At 44.6% G+C, this 21807-nt stretch overlaps 1 protein-coding gene across 3 annotated transcripts; it reads right to left on the bottom strand.

Moving 5' to 3' along the window:
- Nucleotides 1-2577: 2577 nt before the first annotated feature.
- On the bottom strand, nucleotides 2578-13954 carry COX7A2L (cytochrome c oxidase subunit 7A2 like). Of its 3 annotated transcripts, none has more exons than XM_028724788.2 (4): nucleotides 13764-13954; nucleotides 7743-7868; nucleotides 6043-6177; nucleotides 2578-3508 (listed from the first exon to the last, which is right to left on the bottom strand). In XM_028724788.2, exons 2-4 carry the CDS (start codon nucleotides 7770-7772, stop codon nucleotides 3365-3367), a joined length of 309 nt encoding a protein of 102 aa, XP_028580621.2. In that variant the 5' UTR covers nucleotides 7773-7868; nucleotides 13764-13954; the 3' UTR covers nucleotides 2578-3364. The 3 variants fall into 3 exon arrangements, with proteins under 3 accessions (XP_028580621.2, XP_077781667.1, XP_028580619.2); XM_077925541.1 differs by lacking the exon at nucleotides 13764-13954 and adding an exon at nucleotides 6346-6409 and having other exon boundaries at nucleotides 7743-7771; XM_028724786.2 differs by lacking the exon at nucleotides 7743-7868 and having other exon boundaries at nucleotides 13764-13952.
- Between the last annotated feature and the right edge of the window lie 7853 nt (nucleotides 13955-21807).

The raw sequence follows: 21807 nt of genomic DNA, 5'->3' as shown, positions 1-21807 counted from the left end.
TCATCATCTAGTTAAGTTTCAGATTGCATAGTTTGGTTTTAATGATAGGCCCTGATAGTTTAGTTCAGGGGTAGCCAATGTGGTGCCTTCTAGATGTTTTTGGGCTCCCATCATCCCTGACCAAGGGCCATCCTGGCTGAGGCTGAATAGTCATCCAGCATCTGAAGACATTGTCCACATTGACTAGCCATGATTTAGCTGGCTTTAATCTTCTGCTATTGTTTATTACTTGGGTGGTTGTGTGTGTGTGTGTGTGTGTGTGTGTGTGTGTTTGACGTTTTTAAATAATGCAAGCTACTCTGAGCACCATCGTTAGAAAATTCCAGGGTAGTAGGGTTTTATTTTTACATACTACTTTGAACTAATCTTTGACTACATATTCTTACTAAATATTTATGGTACAGCAGTAAAGAATTAGCACCTGGGTCACTCTGCTTCAACTTTCTTTGCAGGAAAGAAAAAGTAGCATCAATACATTTCTAACTGCTGCAATAAGCAGGTATGAGTCAAAGAAAACACAGAGCAACAGATCTCATGAATACTTAACAACATTTTACTATCATGACATTGTGCAGCAGTAATTTCCTTTAAGGAAGTACCATCTCCCTGTTAAACTAAATGTTCGGCTTCCCAACAGAGCACACAACTGGGGCATTGGCACTAAATGTGGAAATTAATTGACGCCAGAGCGAGCTTTAAAATATTTAAAACCAGCATGCAACTGTAGGACAAAATAGAATTCAGGAGTTCAAATGTGGAGGGTTGCTGTTACGGTTATCGTTTTTTTAGCCTTTCAAATTATATAGTCTACTTACTGCACTGGTGAAGCACAGTAAATACTACATCAAGGCACTAGTCATGAGCAAGTGTAGTCTTTTAACAGTTGTTTCTCCATCACTTGTCTCTGTCGTCTCCAAAATGCTCCCTGCCTTACACAGCTGTGTTACGTAGACGAGGTGGGGAAGTCCCGGGAGAGCATTGCCAATAGCTGCTATTACAAAAATAGTTGGGGCTTGGGTTGCATCCATGCACTGGAGTGGGAAGGGGGACGCCCTCCTCCTTTCCACCAGTGTTACAGCTTCTTGTGCACCTGATCCTTTGCAGAGCTCTATGTATTTTGCAAGTTGATCCTATACAGCCAGGGAAGTCAACAGACCTTTCTCCTAGGAAACTACTACGCATAGGATGATAAGTCATGCCGATCTTAATAAACTGGATATTACGATTATATAGAGTAAGCGCTGGGCTTTGGGAAGAAGAAGGGAGGGCTCTGAAAGGATCCTAGAGTCCTCCTCCTTCCCAAAACCTTGTTAGCACTTGCTCAACTTTGGGAAGGAGATGGAAGGAGCCTGGGACCCTGCCAGAGTCTCATGCTTTCTTCCCAACACCCAGCATAATTTTTATTATTATTATTATTATTATTATTATTATTTATTTATTTATTTATTTACCCTCCCCATCCGGCTGGGCTTCCCCAGCCACTCTGAGCTGCTTCCAACAAAATATTAAATTACATTAAATTAAATTGCATCAAACATTAAAAGCTTCCCTAAACAGGGCTGCCTTCAGATGTCTTCTAAAAGTCTGGTACAATGGTACCTCGGGTTACATACGCTTCAGGTTACAGACACTTCAGGTTACAGACTCCGCTAACCCAGAAATAGCGGCGGCAGCGGGAGGCCCCATTAGCTAAAGTGGTCTTCAGGTTAAGAACAGTTTCAGGTTAAGAACGGACCTCCGGAATGAATTAACCTGAGGTACCACTGTAGTTGTTGTTCTCTTTGACATCTAGTGGGAGGGTGTTCCAAAGGGCGGGTGCCACTACCAAGAAGGCCCTCTGCCTGGTTCCTGTAACTTGGCTTCTCGTAGTGAGGGAACCGCCAGAAGGCCCTCAGCGCTGGACCTCAGTGTCCAGGCAGAACGATGGGGATGGAGACGCTCCTTCAAGTATACAGGACCGAGGCCGTTTAGGACTTTAAAGGTCAGCACCAACACTTTTGAATTGTGCTCATATCATACTGCAATCATGCTACAGAAATAGATTTCAAAGCTAACTAAAGGGCTCCTGTGTGCACAAAGTGGTAGGTGGGTCTGAGACTTTTGTACATTAGATGAGGTACCAGATTAAAACCTCATTGTCTCATAACTAGGTAACAGGAACAGGAAAGACCATGGATATCTGCAACCAATCAAAACAGGCAGTACTGGATTGGAAGGATCAGTGATCTGAGTCCATATAAGGCAGATTCATTTGTACATCTCCGACCTCATTTTGTATGATCATACTACTGTTGAGGCAAAGTGTTCACGTAACTACCCAGTGCCAAACAATTACTCAGCATTATTTGCAGAAACCCAAGTAGCAGTGGACCCAGAGAAGCTAGTTCAAAAACAAAACTCTTGGGGGTATAAGAGAGTGGAGTGTGTCCAATTTTAATCCAGAAGACAGGTGCGCTTCACTCAGTCATAAATTTGTGTTTGTTATGTTCAAAGTAGTTCACTGGTTTTGTACTACTGCTGAAACAAAAAACAACAGTAAATCTTATTCCATATTACCCATAAAACAGACACATCAGATAGAAGTGCAGCATTTGTACTGCTGTATTTATTCCAAGGTTAAAACAAATAGAATTTTATTTTAGAGAGATGGGGGAGTGGGAGGGTGGAACCATGGTGGAGTCAAGTGTTTCTACACAGAACCTGTCTTTGAACGCAACACTCCGCTTCCAAGAGATGGCTCACAGAAATGGAATGAAGTTTGCAGATCATCAGAACAACATGTCAGGAGCTAATCAAAACAACATAGCCCTGCTGAAACAACTCCACAGAAATCACAGTCAGGCTCGTAACATAATTTGAGAAGGGGCCTAAATGGTAGATTCTAGTGAGAATTATCAAGCCAAATCATTTCAGGTTGCCATTTTGAATCAGCCTAGTAGTTCAGTCCATAATCTTTTCTTCAGCAAGTCAAATGCACTTTCAACAAGATTTCCAAATGCCCTTGTCCCTAAAACGAGGTCATCAATCAACGTAACAACTTCATTTCTAGTTTGCACTGTCAACTTAGCCTGCCCTACTGTCAGGAATGCCTGCTGCATGACCCCTCTTCTTTTCAAGTCAAGGGTGTGAAGACTAATTTGCAAAACTACACAGGAGATAATGGCTTTCTTCTCAACTTCTGGTATTAATTTTGCTCTTCTTCTCCTAAACGTTAGGTCACCATTTTCCGAACTTTTCTTAAACCCCAAATTGAATCTCTAGAATTTGCAACATACAATCACATGATTGAAGTGTAACGGCAGAAGGTTAAGTGCAAGTCTTCCTTCCAGTGGATAGTCATTAGTCTCTATTAATCAGGGATCATTCATTTCATCTTTTTTGGGTTGGCCGCCATGTAGAGCGCTACGAGACAGTAGATGGTCCCTCCTATTGTTAGTGCCATCGTGGTCCGGTAAAGAAGCTGATCAGGAAGGCCCCGTTTCAGGTGCACTGGCAAACCATCGGGCTTCTGTTATCAATAAAATAAATACATAAGAATTAATAAAAGCATGTACATTACCATCCCCCAAGCTAAAGTCTATTTGTACAAAATGTGAATGAAAGCTAAACCAAGATAGCAACTAGCAGCAAGCACAGACTATGGCTTCGGTGACCTGCGTACGTTCCTGACCTTTCTCATGACAGCAATGAGAGATTACTCAAAGCAAATATGCACATTTGTATTATTTATACAAGTTCTCGATAATTAAGTGTAGCCCACCCAACTCCATCCAGTTTAAGGGCAGAACACACCCACACACAGCCCAGCAAATGTGTTCCATGATAACTTCTAAAGCCCTGGGAACCTTTAGCGGAGGTCCATGCACGTTAACTACGTATATTAGCCTGTGTCACAGGGCAGGTACATGCAGCTCAGTGGTGGCATGAATGGCAGGTGGAGGGAAACAGATCTGACTTCTATGGGCTGTGCTCAATATTTAAGCAGCTGCATATGCAGGTCCTTCCTCTCCTTTCTTAACACTTGGTCCTTCTGTCTTGACATCAGAGAGGGACCACAGCTCAGCCACAGAGCAAACAGCTGCAGGCAGGAAACTCCGGGTTCAGTAACTGGCATCTCTAGCCAAAAGGATCAAGTAACGGATGATGGGAAAGACCTCTGCCTGAAACTCTGGAAAGCCTCTGCCCACTGCAGAAGGTGATGCTGGAACAGATGGACGCAGAGTCTGAGTTGTTAAATGGCAACTTCTTAGGTTTCTGACACTGTGACATTTCATGTTTCCTGTCATTGGTAGCCTATCAGGGAGCACAGCGTTGTGAAATCACAAGGAAGTTCACCACATCCAGACTTTATGGGAGAGGAAAGGGAAACTAAGGGAGGAACTCAATGTCACGCTACTACAAACATTCCATCTGAGCAGACATATCAGATTGCCAGATGGAACGACCCCCCTCTCCCGGAGGATTGTTCTAGGGATTCTCCCAACCTCCACCTAGAGCCAATTTTGGGGGCGCACAGAGGGAGGAGATGGGGAAAAGAAAAGCCACATGGCACAAACAGAAGCCCGCACATAGGGCTTGCACTGATGAGGATCGTTACATGACTCCCACATCACATCTGCACTATTCACTTACACGCAGTATAAAAGAATACGACAGAATATTCCTTTAAGTGGCTAATCACACCAGATGCTTCCTGGCAAAGCATCGCTAACTTGTGAGTCGTGAGGTTTCAAGGGAAAAGGAAATAACACCAATTAAGAGCAGGAGTGTTTTCCGAATAAAAACAGAATGCGAGAAAAAGTGAGCTTCTTAAAGATCTGTTATTCCATCAGAACAAGGGAGTTTTGCATATTCCATGCAAGGTGCTCCAGTGGTTTACTCTGATCTCAACTGCTAAACCCACTGCATTTATTAGTAGTTGCATAACGTTAATAGCAATGTTTAACTGTTGGGTTTTAACCTGACTATGCAACTGCCCATGGGCAAGACTGACCTGAATATGGCAAGCATCTGCAATGGACTGGAGAAGCAAAAAAAGGATTAGTGCTGAGTTTATTTGTATCAGCAAATGTTGTCCAAAATGCTGCTGTTATAGACGTGGAACACGTAACTTGCAAGCAGAACTCTGCATGTACAGTGCTCTTTCTTAAAAGTAGAAACCGGAATCTGGTCCAGAATTTTGAGAACTGCCACCATAGATGCATGAATAGTGCTGAGAGAAATATATTGTGCAGCAACATACTGACATTGCCAAGAGAGGACTCAAAAGCAAAAAATGGGCTGCCAAGTTTTGGAGGGTGATTCTTAAATGTTCTGAACAGCTCCTTTTCTCCATAATCTCCACAGTTATCACTACTTGTGTACAATCCTGTGTGCCCCTTTCAGATCTTCATGTCTTTTCCCAGGTTCCACTCTTTGCCCTCTCAGAGAGTAATTCAACGTTGCACCAAGGTGGCTGTTCTGTCACAGCAAGCATTTTGGCCTGCCAGACAGAACAATTCCCACTCTCCTCCTCCCATATGCTGTTCTGGGGTCTCTCCCAAGCCAGTTTTTTGGGGGAGGCATGCAAAGGAGAAGAGAAGGAACCAAAGCCCCGATACATAAGCGGAAGCCCTCACTCAGGGCTTCCACGGACAGAAATCATTAGTTGAATCCCATACTTGGTCTTCGTCCCTGCCAAAGACCTTCCATTTCATTGAAAGCTTCAACCTTGTAAGAATAATCAAGCAAAGGACAAACAGAATAATTTTCAGATACGGCATGGTTGAAGATTGGGCAGGGGGAAAGAGAACAGGAGAGGGAGAGAGAGAGGTGAGGAGGCAAAAATCATGCAAAGTGCACCTAGCGCTGAACTTACATTTAGCCTGCTGTAAAATTTGTTTCAAGTTCTTTTTAAAATACTGTTGACCTCTAATGAAAACACAGAAACATAGATATGAGCAGCACTTTATCTACACTTCTGCAAGCCTCAAGCATTCAGCATCTCCAGCAATCAGACATAAATTCAACTAAGATTATTGACTGAATATTGTTTCTTCCCACCTGAAAAAACTTCTGCAGCTCCGGTACCCGGTTTTTACCAAGATACTCGACGGTGGGCGGTCCTTCTGAGGCAATTTTAGTTGGCGTTGCAAATATTAGAGTTGGCGACTCTGTAGATACAACTGGCTTGAATCCCTGCATAAAATGAGACGATTAAAACTTTGTTTGCAGAGAGCACAGTTACCAGATACATTATCATCTATATAAACAAGTGACCAGGCAGTAAGAGACTACAAAGCAAGAGCGTCTCTGGCTTAACCTTGAACACTGTACTCCACAGGACCATCCAGAAGAGACACTTACGAGAATTACGGTCAAGAGCATATTTACAGTCTGGAAGTTTGCCTGCAAATGGCAAGTCATGTGCCTGTTATAAAGGGAAAGAGGAGAAAACAAAATCTCCATCAGCTCAGTTGGGTTCAAGTACCACTGACTTCTCTACCCTCAGAATTAAATGGTGAGAACCTGAATTTGCTTGTTCCATCCCTCCCTCCCTTGATACTTCTTTTGAATTGCATTAACTGTAGGCTGTTGCAGCATGGACCTGTGTATTTCAGAAATATACAGTGGTACCTCGGGTTACATTCGCTTCAGGTTACATACGTTTCAGGTTACAGACTCTGCTAACCCAGAAATACTGCTTCAGGTTAAGAAAATTGCTTCAGGATGAGAACAGAAATCGTGCTCCGGCGGCGCGGCAGCAGCAGGAAGCCCCATTAGCTAAAGTGGTGCTTCAGGTTAAGAACAGTTTCAGGTTAAGTACGGACCTCCGGAACGAATTAAGTACTTAACCCGAGGTACCACTGTATTCCATTTTGCAACCGTTTTACAATGGTGGCCAATTCATTTCTTGGACCAAGTGCTGGATTTTACCTTTAAGCATTTCTTCCAAGGTCTGGTAGGAACCCATAAACTCAGAGACAGCCTTTCCCACACAAGCTCCCCTGTTTATATTCTGCAGAGTGGGGGTAGTTCACTGTGTGCCCAATATCACATGAGGGGAGGACACGTGGGATAGGAGACTGCCCCGCAGTTGTGGAAGAATTGTCACAAAATAGTCTGCAGCTCTAATGTTTTGCCGCAATCCAGGGAGGAGGCAAAACCTTCCTCTGCTGCAAGACGTTTAAGTGGGCATTTCCGCTTGTAAAATACTACCGCCATAGGATGCACAGTTTAGTGACTTTATGGGACTTTGGTTTTATTGCTATTGCATTAGTGGACGCTTTGTTAGAAGCATCTTCGCACATAGAAAAGGCAAGTTATAAATGTTTTAAATCAATAAATTGCCCTTTCTGCTTCACAATACAAGCTGAATCAAGTCTTTTTTCTTCAAATTTTCCATACGAAGTCACCAGCACATATTGAAAAGAATCTGTCAAGAAGCCAACCCAAAGCAGCGAGAAAACAAAATTAGACTGGCAAAGTCTGCCTCTTCCAGATGCAGAAGCAAATGTTTCTCGACCCAGGGTAGCCAATGAGGTGCTCTCCATATGTCGCTACTAGCCATGGGGGGCTATGTTCTCCCTCCGCTGTCAGGAGGCAATGTGCCTCTGAATACCAGTTACTGGAATCACAAGTAAGGGAGAGTGCTATTGCAGTCAGGTCCTGCTTGCAGGCTTCCCCTGGGCATCTGGCAGGCCACTGCAAGAACAGCATGCTGGAGTAGATGGGACTTTGGCTTGATCCAACAAGGCTCTTACATTCCAACTCTCATCAGCCCCAGACAGCATGTGATCCTGGCTCAAATCTCCAGCAAACCATGAAGCTTAGCGAGTGACTTTGGGACAGCCACACTCTCCTGCCATAACCTAGCTCAGAGGTAATCCCTACCAGAGAGAAAGGACAAATCAAGCTGTTATCGACTATGCTGAAATGGCAAAACTCAGAGACCAAGAATACAAGAAATTCAAAAAAGAATGGGGAAAGTTTACAATTTATTTAGGAGACCACTGTGAGCAGATGAAAACATTAGCAGGATTTTAATCTTACTTGTGATGTAACAAATACTACGGACAATATGGATAGACACAAAACATAATTATGAAATGATATGCAGTCGGAAATGTTGACAATAGGACCCATGGGGGAAGTCTCGGGGTTCAGAGTTATCTCATTCTATGGATATGTATTTGGTGTTGTAACTAATTTACATTTGTAAAACCAAATTAAAAATAAATAAATAACCTAGCTCAGAGGGCTGTTGTCAGATGGAGCTGGGTGAACTGCCCGGAGCTTTTTCCAGAAAGAGTAGTGTATAAATGAAATAAAATTTGGTAAATGACCCAAATCATCTTCTTTTAGGAATGGGCTCTGGAAATTCATAACTATTTTAATTCACTTAAAAAAAACAACTACTCTCAAATTAATGGCAAAAAATATATGCTATTGGAAATGTATTGCTTTCTCAAAACAACAACATTCCAACACCATGACCTCAGGCCAGCCTTCCTCAGGGTGTCTACCAATGTCCATGAATAGGGGAGGGCAAACAGCCATTGCTTACTGCTTCTGTACACATTTTCTGGGTTCTTACAACAAGAAGAAATGAGGCAGCAACAAGTGAGCAAAAGTTGGGTAGCTTCACAGTGGGGCACACTGCAAAGCTGGAGGGTGGCTGGATGCTACTCTTGTCCCACTGTCCTTCCCTGGTCTTTCCAGTATAACCCCTGGATCAGGCAAGTGGCTGACCTAGTCTAGCATCCTGTTCCCAAGGGGAGCCAACTAGATACCAACCGGGAAGCCCACAAACAAGACCTGAGTGCAGCAGTATTGTCCCCTCTTGTGATTCCTTGCAACTGGTATTTAGAGGCATACCGCCTCTAACAATGGAGCCATCATGGATAAGAGCCATTGTTCAATCAGGCTTAGTTTCAGGATGTGAGTGTACAGGATTGCAGCCTCAGTCTAGTCAGCTGAACAGATGTGGGAGCTGACCCCTCAATACCAACAGGAATAGGGGTTACATTCATAACAAGTCATTCGTTTAGTCTTTCTTCCCCTTGAGTTTTGAATGCATTCGTGAACATCCATTTAAAAAGAAAGTCAATTAAGAGATGAGCATGCCACCTTCACATTGCAGTTTGTGTTCATTTAGGCATTCAAGCATTGCTGATGAAGAACCAAAATGCAACTAATTCTGGAATGCTTTACTTCTTACATGCAGGCATTTAACAGAGCTACACTCAAGTAAAAAAGGCTGTGCAGCACAGCCAACAATTACCTACATACAGATTCCCTACTTTATTATTCCAGACGGTGAGTGTGAACACAATATGCTTGACATTAAATTTGCATTTTAACAAGGCTAATAAGTACATGATTGAAATGAATGTCTACTAATTAGTTTTTGTTTGTTCATCTATCAAGCTGTCTGCCAATCACATACATTTTCGGAAAATAATGTTCACTTGTCAGGTTAACTTTATGTAAAACTATTTATATTTGCTTTTAAAAAAACATGCAGTAGGGAACTCACTCAGCTCTATGGAATGCATCAGCAATCTATCCAAAGACAGACCCCACTGCTATTCTGCATACTGTATCTGTGAATGTACAGTGGTGCCTCGCAAGACGAAATTAATTCGTTCCGCAAGTTTTTTTTTCTTGCGAGTTTTTCGTCTTGCGAAGCACGGTTTCCCATAGGAATGCATTGAAAATCAATTAATGCGTTCCTAGGGAAACCGCTTGCCAGGCTGGCGGTGCGGAGAAGGGCTTTTCTCCCCACCGCAAGCCTTCAGGACAGGTACGGGAACAGAGGGGAAGGCGCGCAGCGTCCCCGCCCCGCCGCCCGGCTTCGGAGCTTCGTTCTGATGCCGGGCGGCGGGAGAAGGCGTCCCCGCCCGCCGCCCGGCTTCGGAGCATCGTTCCGAAGCCGGGCGGCGGGAGGAGGTCCGAGGACAGTGGGGAAGACGCGCTGCGCTTCCCCGCTGTCCCGGAGATTTCCCTATCTGGCCATTTTGAAATATGACATGGTATCAAGGAATGACCATAAATATTCTGTTTGGTGAGGAAGAACAGAACATTGATGAACAATGGTTTTTCTACAAGGGAAGTTAGCAGCCATTTTGGATGGGAGAAAACCCATGGCTTAGCAAAAGGGATGTGCTGTGTTGGCAGCAACAGGTAGGGAGAGTGCAGAGGATATAGGGCAAGAAAGAGGACAAGTAGGAAGTGAGTCCAGGAGATAAGAGTAACTAGAAGGCTGGGATACCCGAGAAACAAGATATTTAAAATAAGAGGAGCACAATCGCTGTCGGTGGAAAGGAAAGAAAGGAGAAAGGGTAACAGAGGCATGTGGACTGCTAGCAAGGAGACGAGAGAAAGGGGTTAGAGGTTAGTGTACTGTAGTATAGAGGTTAGTGTACTGTAGTCTAGGAAATCAAGGGGGGTGAATGTCACTTTGTAATATGAACTATTCGTCTAAAATATTTCAGGCTGCATTAATTAATTGATGGGTTAAAGTATTTACAGGCCTCCCCCCTACAAAAGAATGAATAAATCGTGCTGTCAACACATAAAACATCATAAAAGGAACACCAAAAAAAAATCATAAAAACGACTGGCTCATCTAATAAGTTTGAGCAGCGGAACAGGCCTGTCGGCATAAAAAAGACCCAGGAGATGCCTGAAATGCCAACATTAAATGCCATACTTCTAGTTGAAGCTACTCAGGCTTCTGAGACACAGGCATTAAATAATAGCGCTCCACAACATGTTTTCTAAATGTATGAAGTAGTGAGCCCCATTTTATTTTAAAAGATAAAGTTGTAAAACAAAAAGCAAGTTAAACCAATTATTAGAAAAGTGGACAAAAGACAAATAAAAATGCCTGCTGAATCGACTAGTGCAGCAGCCTTTAGGGGGAAACAGCGGAGGTAAGTGGCTTCTCACATCTAAAGACAGGTTGTTCCAAAGCAGAGGAACCACCCAAGAAAGAGCCACATGTCCCCCTATCATTCTTCCAGCCTCTCCCTGTGAGGGTAGGCAGAGAAGAGCCTGATTGTGTGACTGCAGCAAGTTCACTGTCTGATTTCTGGTCGAGCAGGTTCCTTAGGAATCCAGGACCCAGGCCATAAAAGGCTGTATAGGTCAAAAACAGCCCAGACAAACATCAGTGGACACTGCAATTTAAATCGAGGCTATAAATTGCTTGATGCATTCCCCAACCTCCCTGCCCCTTGCATTTAAAGTTCTGTACTGTACTTGACTTCCTCCCAAGAATCCTGGGAAATACTACAGAATCATAGAACAGTAGAGTTGGAAGAGACCCCAAGGTCATATAATCCAACTTCCTGTAATGCATGAATCTCAACAACAGCACCCACGACAGGCGGCCATCCAACCTCTGCTTAAAAGCCTCCCGTAGTTCACTAAAGGGCGCTGGGAACTGCAGCTCTGTGGAGAGTAAACTACAGCTTCTACAATTATTTAGAGCTGTCCAGGTGGTGCAAACGTGCTTCCAAAGGTGTGGTGTGGATGCAACCTCTGCTTTTGTTGCAATAGGTCATGCCCCACCCCCAACTAATTTCTCCTGATTTTTATTGCTCACTGTTCGTTTCATTTACCATATACTACATTCTCTGTACAGGGAAGCCTTTGAATGTGTAATGTTTTATTATGATTTTATGTATCTTGGAAGCCACGCAGAACCTAGTCACATGGGTACAAAGAACAACAACAACTATTATATTTCAAATACTCTGCAACAACGCTTATTGACAACAGCTTTTATACATATTTCAAATACTCTGCTGTGACGCTTATTGACGACAACTATATTTCAAATACTCTCTGCCACAACGCTTATTGACAACAACTCTTGTATTTCAAATATTCTGCTGCAACGCTTATTGACAACTACTATTATATTTCAAATACTCTGCTGCAACGCTTATTGGCAACTACTATTATATTTCAAATATTCTGCTGCAACGCTTATTGACAACTACTATTATATTTCAAATACTCTGCTGCAACGCTTATTGACAACTACTATTATATTTCAAATACTCTGCTGCAACGCTTATTGACAACTACTATTATATTTCAAATATTCTGCTGCAACGCTTATTGGCAACTACTATTATATTTCAAATACTCTGCTGCAACGCTTATTGACAGCAACTATTATAAATACTCTGCTACGCTTATTGCCAACAACTATTATATTTCAAATACTCTCCCCAGGGAAGTTTGCCTGGCACCTTCATTATGTACCTGTAGGCGCCAGGCAAAAATGTTCCTCTTTAACCAGGCATTTGGTTGATCCGATATACAACCTATGCCCTTTTAAAATGTGTGTGGGTTTTTTTTTGGGGGGGGTAATTGAGTTGCTGTTTTTATTTTTATTAGGTATTTTGTGGTTTTATATCTTGATTTTATTCTATGAACCACCCTGAGACCCCCAGGTATAGGGCAGTATAGAAATTCAATAAATTATCTTTCAAATCAGAACCAGTGAAGGCGGTGAAGGTCCTGTGTGAGTGTCTGGAGGCGGTTGGAGGATGGATGGCAGCTAGTAGATTGAGGCTGAATCCTGACAAGACAGAAGTACTGTTTTGGGGGGACAGGAGGCGGGCAGGTGTGGAGGACACCCTGGTCCTGAATGGGGTAACTGTGCCCCTGAAGGACCAGGTGCACAGCCTGGGAGTCATTCTGGACTCACAGCTGTCCATGGAGGTGCAGGTCAATTCTGTGTCCAGGGCAGCTGTTTACCAGCTCCATCTGGTATGCAGGCTGAGACCCTATCTGCCTGCAGACTGTCTCGCCAGAGTGGTGCATGCTCTAGTTATCTCTCGCTTGGACTACTGCAATGCGCTCTATGTGAGGCTACCTTTGAAGGTGACCCGGAAAGTACAACTAATCCAGAATGCGGCAGCTAGACTAGTGACTGGAAGCAGCCGCCGAGACCAGCCTTGAAAGATCTACACTGGCTCCCAGTACATTTCCGAGCACAAGTCAAAGAGTTGGTGCAGACCTTTAAAGCCCTAAACGGCCTCGGCCCAGTATACCTGACTGAGTGTATCCACCCCCATTGTTCTGCCCAGACACTGAGGTCCAGCGCCGAGGGCCTTCTGGCAGTTCCCTCACTGCAAGAAGCAAGGTTACAGGGAACCAGGCAGAGGGCCTTCTCAGTACTGGCACCCGCCCTGTGGAACTCCCTCCCACCAGGTGTCAAAGAGAAAAACAACTACCAGACTTTTAGAAGACATCTGAAGGCAGCCCTGTTTAGGGAAGCTTTTAATGTTTAACTGACTATTGTATTTTAATATTATATTGGAAGCCACCAGACTGGCTGGGGAGACCCAGCCAATGGGCAGGGTATAAATAAATTATTATCTATTTATTTATTTATTTATTTTTGACACCAACCCTATTATATTTCAAATATTCTCTGCTGCAAGGCTTCCTTGCAAGCCGCCCCAGGGAACACCTAATGGGCAGCCACAGAAGCGCGTGGAATACATGAAGCCCGCTTCTCCATTCCGCTTCTCAATGAATAATAATAATAATAGTAATAATAATAATAATAATAATTTATTATTTATACCCCGCCCATCTGGCTGGGCTTCCCCACTGTGGAGGGTTAGAGAGAGTTCTCTCTTTAGGTCATTGAGAGAACTGGACTTCATGGGGCCCCGTAGGGAAGTCTCTCCTCTACGTGAAGCGCAGCTGTGAAGGTCAAGCTCCCGGCGGCCCGAGAGCGCGGCTGCCTCCGTTACCTGCGGGGCGTAGGCGGCGGAAGCGCCGGCCCCCACCAGCCTCTGCGTGAAGCCGCTGAACTTGTAATACATCCCGGCGCCCTGGGACGGCTGCCTCGCTCCGCCACGCGCGCAGCTCCGCTTCCCCAGCCTTACGAGCCGGCAGCTGCCCGCAGTGCTGCCCGCCAAGAGGAAGGGGTGGGCGAGAAAGGACCTCCTGTGCGACCGGGTCGTTCTTGGACCTCTTCCCCGAGAGGGGTGTCCTGCGCAAGTGCCTGAGGAAATCGGTCCGAACGACGAAAGCGCAAGCGCCATTTAAGCGCCACTGAAGACCCTAAGGCGACCCCGCCCTGGAGTAGGTATTTTACTATTGTCGCGCTCTGGTTTCGTTTGGCCGGCTTCGGAAGAAAGTCGATTTCTAATCGGGCAGTAAGATAGACAACCTCAAAGGCTACCTCGGTGTACTTCTTGGTCTTCACTGCCAAAGAGATGGGAAAGGGGTAGAGCCGCACTGCAGTTATCCGGAGGCGAAACTTCCTGGTTCCTTTCTGTAGTTTCCCCATCCACGCACCTTTTCCTCCCCTGGGACAAGTGTGAGAGTGGAAGAAACCCGCCATCTGAGCAGCAAAACTCGAAAGGTAGAGTTTAAGTATTCTAGACGGAAATATTCTGCACAATTTCCTGGAAGCGAGCCCCATTGGCAGGCAGTTCTGAGTCAATAAAATAAATCCGTAATAAATTCAGATGTCATCTCAAAGCAGTAAATGCTGGTTTGTGTTTTTCTTTTTAAGTTTTCACCTTAAGACCTGGTGTAAAAATAGCAAAATTCCTGTATTTAGTGGAGTAATAGGGGAACTGTGGCCTTCCAGATGTTACTGGACTCCAAATCCCATCATCCCAGACCACTGGCCATGCTGACTGCAGCAGATGGGAGCTGGAGTCCCCGTTCTTTCTCCTTTTGCTTTAGTGTGGATGTGCTGATGCCCAATTTTGTGCATCTATGCTAAAATGCTGGTCTCTTCCATTGCTTCCTAGGAGCATAAGAATATACTTAAGACTCTACCAAAAAATACATAGCAATCATGCAGTCTTCTTCATATTTCTCTATATCATGATGGGATCCACATCCCTCCTAAGAACATAAAACGAAACTGCTGAATCAAGGCAACAGGTTACTGTATACATAACACAAGAGCCCTGTGGGATCATTCTAGCTCAGCTTCTAGCCGTGCCTGCCTTTTGGAGAGTACCAAAAATTGCAGCTAAAATCAACCCGGAAGCTGAAGTCGAAGTGTGTGTCTAACCTTAAAAAAAAGGAAGTCTGTATGTTTATAGGTTGTTGGTTTTTTAAAAAAGAAAGCCAAGAGCCCGAAATCGACCAATCTGCGGTAGGGAGGAGCATCACGTGTAGGACAGTCGCCGAGCAACTGTTGTTAGGGAGAGAAGCCTTTTGATGCTCCTCTGCATCCAAGAGAAAGACGGTCAATAGCTGGAGGAAGGTGATGTGCGAGAGGATGGCATGCTGAAGAGGAGAGAGGCGGAGCAACAACAAAATAAACAAAAATAGCCAGTGCTTGGAAACTTAGCCTTCAAAAAAGTAATTAGTTCCAGTTCATAATTTAAAAACTCACACTTAATAGTTTTGCTTTGTTTAATTTGTTTCATAAAAAATATACACGTCTTGATTGAAGCCTCAAAGCAGTTTACAAAAGAAGAAGATGAAGCAATAAAAATCCAACAAAATTCACAGCCATTCTTTAAAACATACAAAATATATATCCCCTCCTAGCATCTATACACTGGGCTCTGGGAAAACTCTCAAATGGAGCAATTTGGTTTGGGACACTGGGAGCTTTGGATCTGGAGGTGCTGCAGCCAAAAAGGAAAGAAAAACAACAACTGCCACATGCAGCTTCCACCTTGGCTGGCATCAGGAGCGATGCTTGGGATGTGCTCATTGCTTTGTTCCTCTGGATTATTCTGGCTGTTTGGAAAGTGCCATAAGACTCTCTTGCCCTCCCAAGCCTGACATTTTAGGTAACACCTTATGGCATAAGTGTTAAACAGTCACACCACTGTACTTTTAATCAGCCTGCAAAGTTTTAATCAGCCTGCAAAGACAAAAATGTGTGGTAAAGGGCACACTTTGTACTGACAGATTAGATTAGCCCTCAAATGGCTTGAGGAAACAAACATCGCAAACGGTGATGCTATGTCATTAACATAACCGTGATTTTGAAAACTCTACAAGTTGAAATGAAACCATATGTTTAAAACAGCAGTTCATATGGTGGAGAGGAAATTAGCAATAGTTATTTAAAGCAGGAACCGGAAGGACTCTGCTTGCAAAGTGGCATCTTGATAAATCACCAGCTCGAGTGGGTGATGACAGAATTAACGCCTCATTCCTAAACATTTAGCATTCACCACATCAGTCTGATGTATTCTTGCTATGTTATACTACAATATGCCAGAATACCAGAGGTTGTTAACATTGCATTGACACAATTGTATAGGCAGCGAATCCTAACTTTTTATTTGTTGCTCAATGGGCTGTTGGGGATGGGGATAAATGTAAGAATGCGACAGAATCGTATTCAGTCTAGATAATAGAATTCTAGACATAGAAGCATAGCCCTATGTATAGATACTCCAACTACTTTCAAGGGGCTTTACTCCCTACGAAGTGTCCAGACGGTTCCACTAGTTAGCTATAACCCATCTCCAGTTCTCCCATGGCAGGGTATCTATCCAGATGTCCTTTTTATTGCACATTCATGATGATTTGTGCTCATGATGCTATTGGGGCAGTCACACACAATCCTGCTATCAAGGCTTGTTTGTACCTACAAAAGATTTGGAGTGTTCACATTGCCTCATTTCTGATCTGTACATATTGTTGCATGTCATTCCAGTCTCCAAGCAGTGCGAGGTTCTAGGCGCTTACCCAGAGCTTGTGTTTCCTTTTGGAAATGAGGCACAATGGAGACTGCGGTGTCTTTATGATACATGGTTTGTGTGTGTGTGTGTGTGTGTGTGTGTGTGTGTGTGTGTGTGTGTGTACACACACACACACACACACACACACACACACACACAAACTGAGCCCACAATGGGGGGCTTCACAGCACTGAAGAGGGTCTCTTGCTTCTCCCATAGGCACAGCCTTGGGTTACAGCATAAATCAGCCATAAAACACACACACACACACACACACACACACACACACACACACACACACACAGGCTTTCTAGCCTACAGCTTTTCTTCCAACTTCTAGCTCATATAACTCCTAAACCCTGACTTTTGTTCTTCTCACTATCTGTGAGTTGAGGGAGAGGCCTCACCCATTTTTAATCTGGCACAGAGCCCCCTTTCCTTTGTTCTCTTAATGGTCCATCACTCAGGTGATCAACTGAACACAGGAAGCTAGTCTGGCTTGATTTTAAACACTTGCTGGATGCAGGGATTAAAGTGACTGGCACCCAGTTTAATACTCCAAGCCTTGATTAAATTTGAACCCGTACTGGATCCTGCTGTCTGACACCCCCAAACTCATAACAATATAATGTTGAAATCAAGGGTTAGGGAGACATCAGGGAAACGGAATAAACTGCCACGTGAATGCAGCCTTTGTTTATTTTGCGATGCTCCCCCAGTGCCACTACATGATTGCTACAGTGCAACAAAAGCGAGACAAAAATAAGCCAGATCACCTGTGACATTAAAAGTTGCAGGCTTTCAGCATGAAGAAAGTTGGTCCGCATCCCCTTTCTAACCCAGCAATTCCAAAGCCGTCACTCTCTCTAGGTTGGTTGATGTTAATTGCAGGTAAGTCACAAGAAAACATGCCATTCAACCCTTTGCTCTGGCTTCCGGGGATCTGCAAAGCCTCATTAGAGCCAAGGAAAGTAGCAAATGGGCTTGAGAGAGTGATGAAAAGTTCAAGGAGCAAGCAGCATGATGTGAGGAGCAGACTGGTGGTGCTTCCCCCGGAGGGTACAGAGAAATGCAAACTGGAGCCCTGGATTTGCATCCACCAATAACCTTGCCTCATAAATATATGAATAAGTAAACACACAAGAGACATTTCCCGGGGCCCATCTAAATGCAAACTACTCTTTGTTCTTTTGGGTGTACCATTGAGGCATGTTCAGGAGGAATAGGTGAGAGATGGTTCTATGTTCGCGCTCATTAGGCAAAAATGACATTGAAACATCAGCAGTAGCAGCCTTCCAGGGCTCTGTGGCTTGTTCTTTCAGAAGAGCTTCATGTTCAGATTGTTTTTAATGAAAGAAAAAGTACAGAATTCCTCTCCTCACACACACACACACACACACAGTCTGCACAGCTGACAGCTCAAACGCCTTTGTATTTTCTTGAGGGGAATAATTTCTCAGTGCACCAAAACTTGCCTCGCAGGATCTTTTGTGCAGGACAGATGTCTGCTCCTCGAGCCCTGCGAATGTACCCAAGATGCAGTTCCATTCCCTCAGTCACAGAGAACAAGTGAGTGGGTGGATTTTGAATATGAAAATTGCTGTGTGTGTTCGTGGCTTGTTTATGCAGCAATCATTGGTAAAGAGCTTGAAATTGAAAGATGGGGTAGGAGGACGGGAGGGAACCCACATACCTGTGTTTGCTATTAATACGCGCAGCAAACCAATGGGGAGACACTGCTAACCTCGCTTCTGAAGCCTAAAGGAAGACTTTAGCAGCAAGGTGACACAATAAGTACAGTGGTACCTCGGGTTAAGTACTTAATTTGTTCCGGAGGTCCGTTCTTATCCTGAAACTGTTCTTAACCTGAAGCACCACTTTAGCTAATGGGGCCTCCTGCTGCTGCCGCGCTGCCTGAGTACGATTTCTGTTTTCATCCTGAAGCAAAGTTCTTAACCTGGGTACTATTTCTGGGTTAGCGGAGTCTGTAATCTGAAGCGTATGTAACCTGGAACGTATGTAACCCAAGGTACCACTGTAGTTTGAAACCTTGTGGAAATTCCTTTAAAAGTGAGTTTTGTTGTTGGCATGCATCTGTCTCAACTGACAATGGAGTGCGACTCCGGGAGTGTAGTCAAACCGCCGCATTAGCAGCACTGAAGTGATCTCCCCAGGGCGCAAGCCTGGGCAGTGTGTATGAAGCTCCCAGGCTACTCAGACGGCAAGACACACACACACACACTGCCTCACTGATGTGGTCCAAAGGAAAGCAGAGCAATGTGTTTGGCATCAGCTTCGCTGCAGGAGTTGCCAGAAGGAAGCGTACAACTGTCTTAGGGACTCCAGTCGGGATTTGTGTAGGGTTTACTCCTTAGCCTTTTCTTCCCCCAAATATATCCCGCAAGGCAGCCAAGGTTTAGTACAGTGGTACCTCTGGTTGCGAACGGGATCCGTTCCAGAGCCCTGTTCGCAACATGAGCAGAATGCAAACCCACGTCTGCGCGGGTCGTGATTCGCTGCTTCTGCGCATGTGCGTGACGTCATTTTGCATGTCTGCGCATGCGTGAGTGCCAAAACCCAGAAGTAACCCTTTCCGGTACTTCCGGGTCGCCACGGGACGTATCCTGAAAGAACGTAACATGAAGCGGACGTAACAAGAGGTATGACTGTACCAGAGTTTTCCTTCTCCTAGATCAAGCATCCCTAAACTCAGCCCCCCAGATGTTTTGGGACTACAATTCCCATCATCCCTGACCACTGGTCCTGTGAGCTAGGGATGATGGGAGTTGTAGTCCCAAAACATCTGGAGGGCCGGGTTTGGGGATGCCTGTCCTAGATGGACTACCTTCCCAGGTTCATAAGCTCCATATGCCCCTCGCTTCCCTCTACAGCACGTGCAGAAACCACCTCCTTGACTATTGGACCCACTATTGGTCTCACCCAGAACCTGTCTTCACATGCAGAGGAAGTCCCTAACTCACCAAAGGTTTGAGACCCATCAGCTACCCTCACCTGGATTAGCCTGCCAATCTTAGCCGTTTTCCGGTGCGTGGCCGCTGTCACATGCTGACAGCTTCTAGGAACCACAGATGAGAGCTGAGTACAGGACAGGGACCAAACATGGACAAAATAGCCCAGAAGGAGCATGACATGTCTCCCACCAGAGGTATTGTTCCATCCTTAACAACTCATACCTCCTCTTCCCAAATGAGTGTTTTTCTGGCATTTTAGGGCAAATTTGGTTTGTAGGTTGTTTGGCACCAGTTGTGATGGAAAAGCAAACTGAGCAGAGGTGATCTTCCTTGGGTTCGTGGGTTCAAGTCCCACGTTGGGCAAAAGATTTCTGCACTGCAGGAGGTGGAAAAGATGGCCCTTGTGGCCCTTTATGATTCTACAATTCACTGTCCTACATACTCCATTTCCCAATATTCAGTTCTTTCCATCTCAGGCTTCACCAATAGGATTTTGTGTAGGAATCACCTTAACTGACTGGCAGAAGCATGTACAGTGTTCCATTGTTTTCCTTCACGACAGAGTAACCAGAAGCTTAGCTTTTGTGTTAATTGTTTCTGGACAGGCTTGAACCTAGCACCTCTCATTTTCAAATAAATCACTGGTTGAAATAAATCCATTTGTGTTTATTTTTAATCAGATTTGTGCTCCTCTAAGCAGTGCAAACCAGCACACAGGGAGCCCTCTCACGTTTACCATCGTAAAAATCCCAAGAGGTAGGTTAAGCTGGGAATTAGTGACTAGCTCAAGGCCAGCCTGGGAAATTCATCCTCAACTGAGGAAATGAAATGCACACATTCAGAGGAAATAACACACTGTGCTCCCACAAATATTTTCTTACCCAGGGATTGTTGTTAATCATTTCCTACAAATGATTGTTGTTAATCATTTCCTACAGATTTCAATAGTAAAGAATTATGCAAAGAGGAAATATAATTTTATATTCACAATAAAGTTACACAAGGTTAAATGCACGCATCTCTGTAATCAACTGCCCACCTGATGTTTACTTTAGAGAGAAACTAGCAGGGAATGTGTTTGGCAGGCTTTGCACTCCAACACAGACAAATGAAAAGAAACCCTAGAATATGGGTGAGACCCTTTTTGTTGGTTATGGGGAAATAAAAGGGACAGGAGAGCCATAGCTCAGCAGTAGCGCACATGCAAAAGACATGTTGTTGTTGTTGTTGTTTAGTCATTTAGTCGTGTCCGACTCTTTGTGACCCCATGGACCAGAGCACGCCAGGCACTCCTGTCTTCCACTGCCTCCCGCAGTTTGGTCAAACTCATGCTGGTAGCTTCGAGAACACTGTCCAACCATCTCGTCCTCTGTCGTCCCTTTCTCCTTGTGCCCTCCATCTTTCCCAACATCAGGGTCTTTTCCAGGGAGTCTTCTCTTCTCATGAGGTGGCCAAAGTATTGGAGCCTCAGCTTCAGGATCTATTGTTTATTTATTATATAAATTCGTATGTCACCATCCCATATACGGTAGATGTGCTTAAAGCAGCTCACAACAGCACAATCAAAATGCAAAGGTAAAGGTAAAGGTACCCCTGCCCGTACGGGCTAGTCTTGACAGACTCTAGGGTTGTGCGCCCATCTCACTTAAGAGGCCGGGGGCCAGCGCTGTCCGGAGACACTTCCGGGTCACGTGGCCAGCGTGACATCGCTGTTCTGGCAAGCCAGAGCAGCACACGGAAACGCCGTTTACCTTCCCGCTAGTAAGCGGTCCCTATTTATCTACTTGCACCCGGGGGTGCTTTCGAACTGCTAGGTTGGCAGGCGCTGGGACCGAGCAGCGGGAGCGCACCCCGCCGCGGGGATTCGAACCGCCGACCTTTCGATCGGCAAGCCCTAGGCGCTGAGGCTTTAACCCACAGCGCCACCCGGGTCCCGTAGTAAATGCAAACTGATACATAATTCCAGTAACAATCAGATACTAAATCACTTCAAAATATAACATGACAATCCAGTTTGATTATATGAACATTGTAACATTTTAAAGTCACAGCCTTCTGAATAGCTCAGTTGGTTAGAGCGTGGTGCTGATAATGCCAAGGTTGCAGGTTCGACCCTGTATGGTGGCAGCTGCATATTCCTGCATTGCAGGGGG

This window comes from Podarcis muralis, chromosome 3, assembly GCF_964188315.1.
Source record: "Podarcis muralis chromosome 3, rPodMur119.hap1.1, whole genome shotgun sequence".
Taxonomy (NCBI): domain Eukaryota; kingdom Metazoa; phylum Chordata; class Lepidosauria; order Squamata; family Lacertidae; genus Podarcis; species Podarcis muralis.
The sequence above is the reverse complement of the archived record's forward strand: the minus strand, read 5'-3'. Positions and strand labels throughout refer to the sequence as shown.

Excerpts from the sequence above, each read along its gene's own strand:
- COX7A2L (XM_077925541.1), bottom strand. Across the intron at positions 6,178-6,345 it reads TGCTCTTGACCGTAATTCTC|GGATTCAAGCCAGTTGTATC; the intron begins GTAAGTGTCTCT and ends CATTTTATGCAG. Across the intron at positions 3,509-6,042 it reads AGCTGCAGAAGTTTTTTCAG|AAGCCCGATGGTTTGCCAGT; the intron begins GTGGGAAGAAAC and ends TATTGATAACAG.